The 8,711-nt window shown below is 38.7% G+C and overlaps 1 protein-coding gene across 1 annotated transcript; it reads left to right on the forward strand.

Annotated features, from left to right (window-relative positions):
* Nucleotides 1-5,050: 5,050 nt before the first annotated feature.
* On the forward strand, nt 5,051-7,863 carry LOC104072932 (synaptotagmin-9-like; the record flags this gene model as incomplete). The annotated part of the gene is made up of 4 exons (XM_009572547.1): nt 5,051-5,171; nt 6,230-6,401; nt 7,051-7,180; nt 7,750-7,863. Coding segments are annotated over 4 exons (537 nt in total), but the record flags the coding sequence as incomplete, so codon positions are not given.
* Between the last annotated feature and the right edge of the window lie 848 nt (nt 7,864-8,711).

Below are 8,711 nucleotides of genomic sequence, written 5' to 3' on the forward strand. Positions count from 1 at the left end.
CCTGGTTGTCCTGCACATGGCTTGTGAGAAATGGGCTCAAAACTTATGACTGCCTAACTCAAGGACAGCATATCTTCTTCTAGACCAAAGGCAAAAGCAGAAGGCATAACCTATAATTTGTCTTGTTTCTTTCCATTCCTTGCTCCCTGTTTTGCATGGTTTTACATACCCATTCTCTGCACCCAAATGTATTTATGAGAAGGGAGAGGAGAAATCTGATCTCAAATGTCATCCCCATTTGTCAGAAACTCTCTAACTACCAGGTAACGTACAGGTTTCATTGAGAAGGTTTGATCCACCCTGCGCTTCTTAATGCAGCCTCCAAGGAATCAAACGTGAAGCCATTTAAGGGCCCATCATCTCAGTCTTTAAGATTACATGTCTCCCTGTTTAATATGCTGAGTTATACTCACCTAAGCACCAGCACGGAACTGTTGGCACAGTATTAGGGAGTGATTTATCCTGCAGGCTAATTTTTAACGAAATTAATAATTTTAAAATCTATAAATACTGTGTGACTATAGACTAACAAGCTATTAACATTACTATTGGAATTCAGTGTTTTAAAAGATACATTATCACTTTGTTAGTCTTTCAGGGGGAAACCAGAAACGTTTTCTGGGAAAAACAGGAACAATAAACCTTTCAGTAGAAGCCATGATTTTTGATATATCAAGTATTTCCACCAGAAATGGAACAAGGAGGAAGCATAAAGTAAGGGAGGTCGTGTCTCCACTCTCCTAACAGCAATGAAAGGTCTTATTTATCCTGAGGTTCCAGTAAGGGATTCATTCCCTTTGTGAAGATACAGTTTTCAGGCAAACCTTGTGATTTACACCTCTGGTTTGAACTCTCCAGCTGACTGCTACCCAGTATTGAATACATCTAACTCTCCCAGGGCAATTTTTTAAGGAAGAAACTTCATGCTCTTGCCCTGTTGAATAAAGGACTACATTAACAGAACATGGGCTCAGAGAAAAATCTAGGCAGGATTATCAGAAACAGACATCAGACAGGTTGCGCGGCTCACAGGTAAGGCACAACCAACAACATCAAGGCACTCAGCCATCACCCCAAGCCTAAAGCTGAAGCCTGGGCACCAATCTTGTTCTACCTTTTTCAGAATACAGGAGTGAGCAGGTTATAGATTAAAAATGGAGGCAGTGCTTTCTTCCTTTGATCGTGGACAATTTTTGAGGACAATGGGAGAGGAGCTTGGACCTTAGGTATGTTTATCACAGCATATTTGTTTAGTTCTTACAATATCCTTCCTGCTAAAATAATATAGGCCATACTCCTATAAATAAATTAGTATTGTAATTTAATTCTCTTTCGAATATTTTCTTTTAAGTTTTTAATACTATTAACCAGACTTTTGGTCTGGTTATATTAGGGCTGTACTGGTTGCACTGCAACTTGCACAGTATGTTATTACTACCACACTAAATAGACACAAATTTGGAATGTACAAAATACATGACTTGACAACCTACAATATTATGAAATCTTTTCCTAAGCAGGAATTTAAAAATGCCTCTGGCAGTGTAATATTTATATCACCACATATTCTCAAGCATACGTAGTAATACATAAGTACTCAATGCAAAGAGATACTTGCAGAAGATCCTGCCCTCTATGCTTGTTAATTCTGTTCCTTAAAGCTATTTCTTGATAATACAGTACACCTTTAGTGACAATCCATGGCTTAAGCCATCAGTGATTTTATATTAGTGAAGATGTGCAATAATCCTCTCTGTGCTCTGTTACATAGACCTTGGTTCTCTTAAGAAACTGAATTTATAGTAAGGACCTGTGTTTGCTGGATGTGACGGTCATGCCTGTGACACCACTGATCTCCAGTGAGAGCATGTTGCCTGTTCCACTGCAGTTACCCAGACAGATGAACACACACATGCAGATTCTGTGGTGCAGTCACGGTTTCTGGTACTCTTTGAAGAACATTCCCTCATTAAGCTGAACCTTGAAGCCCCAACAGCAAAATTTACAATGTTTGGAACAGTTAAAAATGCCCTTCAATTACAGAAAATAGGGGTAAGCAAGGTGGAATAGCCAGGGCACTGGGAAAGGCTCACTCTGTTAGAAAATCTATCTTTCCAAAATTAAGAAAACATTTACAAGTAACCAGTATTATGGAGTAGTAGTTAATTCCCTACAAATCAAAACTGAAGTGTGAGAAGACAGGGCTTCTTTTTCAGAGTCAGAGAAGGATTTGCCTGCCAAAAAAGTATGTCTCTTTCCTGCTTCTGCCTGCAAGCTTTCGTTCAATTACATTCTCAGACTGCCGTGGTTAGATTACTACTAGCATTGGCTTATGAACGGACTGAATCTCACAATCATCTGTGATCTATTGCTGCAACACTAACAACTTCTAGAACTGTAAAAGACTGCAGAAATTGCAGGCTCTGTTTCCAGTTTAACAAGGTTTTTCTGTATGGTGCCCAGTGCAATTTTTGGAAAAGCATTAACAAAGTATTTCTGTCATTGTAACATTTGATAAAAAATACATCACAGTGTAGGTGAAGATTACTTTTCAAATGTAAGGCAAAGTTTGTGGATAAGTATATTATGGCATAATCCCTAATACTGTATTCAAAGCATGTGATCTCTTCTTTCCTAATGAGTTCATTTATGCAGAGGGATAACGTTTCTTGGAATTTGTATCTAAAACAATTGTATAGCAATTCATTTACCTATTAACTTCTTGATAAGAACTGATAAGAGGTTTTAAAATGTTCATTCAGGATGATCAAATCTGGAATAGAAACTCTTGTATTTGACAGTAACAGTAAAGCATTTACAGTACTCACATAATGAATTACCTAATCACCAAGCGAGCACTGGAGTTGAACACAGAATGACTTTGACATGGTTGACAATATCTAAGAATACTGAGATACACAGTTAAAACAACAGATGCCTGATGGGCTTCTTTATGGTCAGGGAAAAACTGAGTGATTCAATGATGCTATCTTCTCCTAAAAGTTTGTAACCAATTAATGAAAAATAACCTCTCAATCAAAGTTTGCCAGAGTGAAAATTCCCCAAATTGCCAAAAGCTGGCTTCATTCAATAATTTCTTTAAATGGCTTATGAAATTCTGCTCGTCCCAGAGTTGCAGGATTAGCAGCACGGGAGAGAATTCCACAGCTACAAATCTCAGCACCTCAGAGCTGGGGAAGTCAAACACTTAAATTCTGGAAGATTTTCTTCCTCACAATGGGAAGTATAAGTGAATTGTTTGCCCCAGGTTATAGGTATCAAGCTCCAGCTGACCACTGGGAAAATTTCAGAGATCAATTATTCCTCCTGTAATGTTAAGTGCAGGTGTTAGCCAAGAGAAATTTCTCCTGGATGTGCTGACATCACTTTAGCCTGTAGAACTTCTTACAGCATCACCTTCTCAAACATCACTTTGATCCTCCTACAGTCAAAGTGAGTCAGTGAGACAGTTTGTTGCAGCAGGTCTGCTTCCAGGTATGATCCATCAAGAGGCACTAAACAGGGTGAGTCATATCAGCTATCTTGACCTTGTCACAACTTTCATTAGCTTTACAGCTACCATGAAACACTGATCTTTAGAATGGAAAAGATGATAGTTGATGAAGTCGAGTCAGGATTAAAAGCGAGTTATTAATGACAAAGGGCCCATAATATCAACTGTTTCCTGCTTTGACAGCAGCTCACTCCAATAACAGCACAAGGGAAGGACCTGTTTCTGAATGAATGTATAAGATTTCTTTTTCCCTTGCATGAGCTGAGAAGAACTAAAGTGAAGATGCCTTTCTTGAGCAAGGGGCTGGATCAGGTGACCTCCAGAAATCCCTTCCAACATAACATTTTTCTACAACTCTGTGACAGCAATTCGTTCTGTCCTGCATGTCTCCCCTGCTAACTCATGAAGCTACATAAAGTGACTGCATAGGCTTGGGCGTTGGCCTATAGAGCAGCTAGCTCAGAGACAAACACTAAACTGTTAGGTGCTGTTTCAAGGTATTTTCACTCACCTTCTATGTCATCCACCACCCTTCATTTTTTGGTGACTGACACAGAAGGAGCCAACCTGAGAAAGGAGAGAAGCTATTGCACAAAGCTAGGTGGGCAAACTACACATATTCCACAACAGTTGTATTTCCCTTCCCTATAAAACCTAGAATGTAGCTTTGAATTTTCTGGACAGGAAAACTTTTTTCAGTCAAGAGTGAAATATTAAGTTACAGGAGATAGGTCTATAAAAGTACCATTTCACTGCTCAGTCAAAAAAATGCTAATCAAATCCCAGAAATCATTTAATACAATCCTTTATTCACTATATTTTTTATATAAGAGCTGGATTTCCTTTTAAAAAAACCACATGCTTTGTAACTGCAAAGAGGGTTTGCTCATTTTCTACTACCTTTCTGAAACCCTGATGCCATTGACACAGGAAAGGGTTGCAAATCATTCTATCAATGAAGCAGGTGGATAAGGTTACTTGAAGGAGCTTACTTGTCTGCGCAAGCCTCAGGAAGTAATCTCCTTACTCTGCTTCTGGTGGTGACTGCCCCATTACCATAGTGACTTCACCCCTACTACACCTGAGTTCATGCAAGCTTGAGAGTTGCATAAAACTTTGCCGTGCCCAACCAATGTTCTTTCTGTGAACCTCTCTATGGGTATCCTTCTGCAGACCAGAAGGAAAAGCCTAGAGATCTGTTGCAACTTGTCAATGATACACACAAATCATTACAAAACATAAAATAGAACGAAGATATTCCAGTGCCTCATCACCTAAATGTGTTTCATCTCCAAGGACTGAGTGCTAGAAACTATAACCACATTTACACTTGAGAACTTTGGTGGTCTAGCAACAAACATAGCGACTTCAACATTGTATGTGAATATGCGTCTATTTTTTCAAGTATGTTTCACAATGAAAATTCAGCTTTTGCTTGCATAGCTTCAAATCCCCAAAGGTATATTTCACCTTTTGCTCCTGTTACGGCTAGGAAAAATTGTTCTGCTTCACGTTGTCTCTCTTTCCTTGGAACAGGATAATGTGGATCTTGGTGACCTGATGTTTTCACTTTGCTACCTTCCAACAGCTGGTAGACTAACTATTACAATAATAAAGGCAAGAAATTTAAAGGCAATGGATATCACAGGAGCATCAGGTAGGAATGAATTTAATACTCAGTGTGGATTTCTGTCCCATTTCTCTCCCAAGTCACAGAACTCAGCACTGTCAATTCCCAGAAGGATTTTTCAGAAGAGGGTTCTTATACTGCAAGCTCTTGAGTTACTTCAGTACAGGAGTTTCTGAGAAGTAAATAACATATTTTCATTTGTTCTGCTGCAACCAACAGTTTAAAATAATCTGCTCTTAAAAAGACAGCAGGATTATTGTTTCTAAAGCCACTGTGATTCAGAATAGCACGAGTTGGCCAAACTGCATTCATAACACTGGGAATTTGATTGCACAGCAGACTGTTTGTTACGGCTATGGCACAGAGGCAGACTGACCCTCTCTGACAGTCTCCAAGAGCCACTGAGCCAGCTCTGCTGTTGTTGGCATATGGACAAAACAGTAATCATCCCAGACTCCTTTCAGCAACCCTTTCAAAATTTGATGATGAAAATAAGAAACTAATGTAAATAAGACTTCATAGATGACTTCTAAATACTAGCAGGGAGTTGTAGAGCTCCCAGAAAGGAGCTACAAAGAAATAGCTTTTTTTACTACATTCAGGAGTTTAAAAATAATTATAATTCTCTTGAGAAATATAAGCCATTAATTGTTACACTTTGAATTATATTTAACCATACATCAGTAAATCCCACTGTGTAAAATATTGTCATCTTCTATCTGCCCTACAAATCCCACAAGTAGTTGGGCTGTTATAAATAGGCTGATACACAGGCTATTGTATAAAACAGTCATGTATAACACAGTTCAGTGGATATTTTAATACCCTTTGAGAAGTCGATACACAACAAGAAGCTTCTTGATCCTAAATTGTTCATTATAAGCAGTCAACCAGGTAAACCTTTCAAAGCACTACTGCCTCCCAGGCATTCCATGGTAATAAAGAAGTACAAATTCCAGTCAGGTTGAGGTGACTAGTTCTGCAAGCAAGTTTGGGCATACAAGAAGGCTGCTCCCTTCGCTTTCCATTTATGTTTGCTTAAAAACAGCAAAAGAACACTAACATTATTCTTATGATTCACACAGATCCCTACGTGAAGGTTTCTTTAATGTGTGAAGGAAGGCGACTAAAGAAAAGAAAAACTTCCATCAAGAGGAATACCCTTAATCCTGTTTACAATGAAGCCATAGTCTTTGATGTCCCTCCAGAAAACATTGACCAAATTAACTTGTCGATAGCTGTTATGGATTATGACCGGTGAGATACCTGTAGCTGTAAAATAACATAATCTATTGGCTTACAAAGTCTTGCACAGTAGATTTGCATCCAGAAACAAAGTTATCATTTTTTCCCAATAAATGGGAAATTAATGTCATGTTGACTTTGGTAGAAGACTAAAATTTCTTGTATTGCCAGGCAGAATTTCCTTTCTAAATTTTAAAATACAGATTTGCATCCATAACTGACATAACTAAGCTGCATACATGCTTACCAGAACTGAAATAACTGAACATATAATCAGACAGTTCACACACTGATGTTCTGTTTGTGCACAGTTACGCTAACCCCTTAGACACACGCCTCCATTTCTAAAATTGTGGCCTAGAGTTTACTTGTATTTGCAACTAATTACAGAACACAGGCAAAGAACTTTTTACATTCTTCATGCAAAAATAAGAAACAAATGCACGCAGACACACAGTGTATGCTATAATGGGGAAAACACTAAATTATTCTGATTAGTGGGAAATGCAAAGAGCAAACCTACATATTTTATAGTTCATTACATTTTTCAGGCAAGAATTAATTCTAAAAATCTGTGATTAATGTTTCTAATGAAATATGTAAACGGTATGGTTCTAAAGGTAAAATTTTAAGAAAAAAATATTATGGAACATTTTCACAGTGTAGGTCACAATGAGATCATTGGAGTATGTCAAGTAGGCAACGATGCAGAAAGTCTAGGTCGCGACCACTGGAACGAAATGCTCTCATACCCTCGGAAACCCATTGCTCATTGGCATCCTCTTGCAGAGGTAAGACTTTTCTTTCTTGCTTACCCATTACTATAATTGTGAAAATTCTTCCATATGGCATTAGAAGTTGGATAAAATTTTATGAACAAAACCAAGACCCACATGCATGCACTGAATCCTAGAAAAGGGCTTGGAAACACCGATGTTAAGTCAAACATAGCACTTAAGTCTCTGCTCCTTTCAATTTTAGGGAGACAGAAAGCAGTTAATGTCTTTAATATATACCTGAAAACACCAAACATTATACACTGGATTAAGGGTTTGGTTTTGTTTTCTAGATAAGATCTTGGGTAACTTTCACTGACAATTAATATAAAGAAATGGACCTTGTTTACAGAGCAACCAAGACCTATTTTTTTATATATATAACAACCTAATCTGACTTCTCTTGTAAGAATATATCATCCATGCCACTAGCACATCTCGAGGGATGCCTAACTGCACTGAAAAAAAAATGCTTAAGTGTCTCTGGAGATCTGAGGCATTGATAAGAAGCCACACAATCAGAAAAGCTTTTCAAGGTTCCTATGGTTTTTTTTGTTTTGTTTTGTTTTGTTTTTTGTCTTTAGGGCCCTATTCAGCAGAAATGTTATGCAGGTCTTCTGCGCTTGGATGGCTGCCGAAGAGGCTTCCTCACCCTTTTAACCTATTCAGCAGAAATCTGGCAAAAAAATCTTTCTTAGCCATATCCTCAGGGGCTATTCCACAGAGTCCAGTGGGGTAAAGATGTCCTTTTAATCCCTCTGTCTAATCCTCTCCCTGATACAGGGAATGCTAATCCTGATTCATGAGACACAAAAATTCATCTAATTTCTTCCTAAGAGTTACCATGACTTACTTTTATTGTTGTTATCACTGGCTAAAGTCAGGCAGTAATCCCAGTCAAAAGAAACTACTATGTTTATGAACAGCCACAATGTTACCCCCAATGCTGAAAGACAGGAAAAAACATCCTATTCATATCAAGCCACGAGCAATGCCAAAAGCACCTGATGTACAGAGGCAGGCAGTTCGCAGCTTCTCTGCATATACTTTATGCATCAGAGTGCAGCCTTGTTACTAGAATGCAACTGAGGACTTTACCTACTTGGTTGTAAGCACTAACCCTAGGCAGTTCCATAAATAATTGTCGGGCAATAAGAAGATGCTACAAAATGGCAAAAATACCAGTCTTGCCCTGTCTCCATAAGCAATTACATTTACTGGTGCCTGGGGACCACAGCAGCACAGTTTCAGCAGGGAGACCTTTGAGTGCTCACAGGCAGTGGGAATGCATCACGCCTTTTCAGAGCATGGGTGCTGCCAACATGCAAGTCTACTGTGAAAGAAGATTGAGCAAAGTGGGGGAGCTCTGCCTATATCTTTGTGCCCTCAATGACAAGCTAAGTACTGGCCGAAGTGCCACACTTGAAATACCTACCTGGGCATTTGGGAGCTGGGTTCAGAAAACACATCACCAAGCTCTCAGCTGTAGCCAAGCATTGATAGGAATGGCTTGACAAAGCACGTGAGGAGTAGTGTAATGGTTACT

Source organism: Fulmarus glacialis, unplaced genomic scaffold (assembly GCF_000690835.1).
Source record: "Fulmarus glacialis isolate BGI_N327 unplaced genomic scaffold, ASM69083v1 scaffold20312, whole genome shotgun sequence".
NCBI classification, from domain to species: Eukaryota; Metazoa; Chordata; class Aves; order Procellariiformes; family Procellariidae; genus Fulmarus; species Fulmarus glacialis.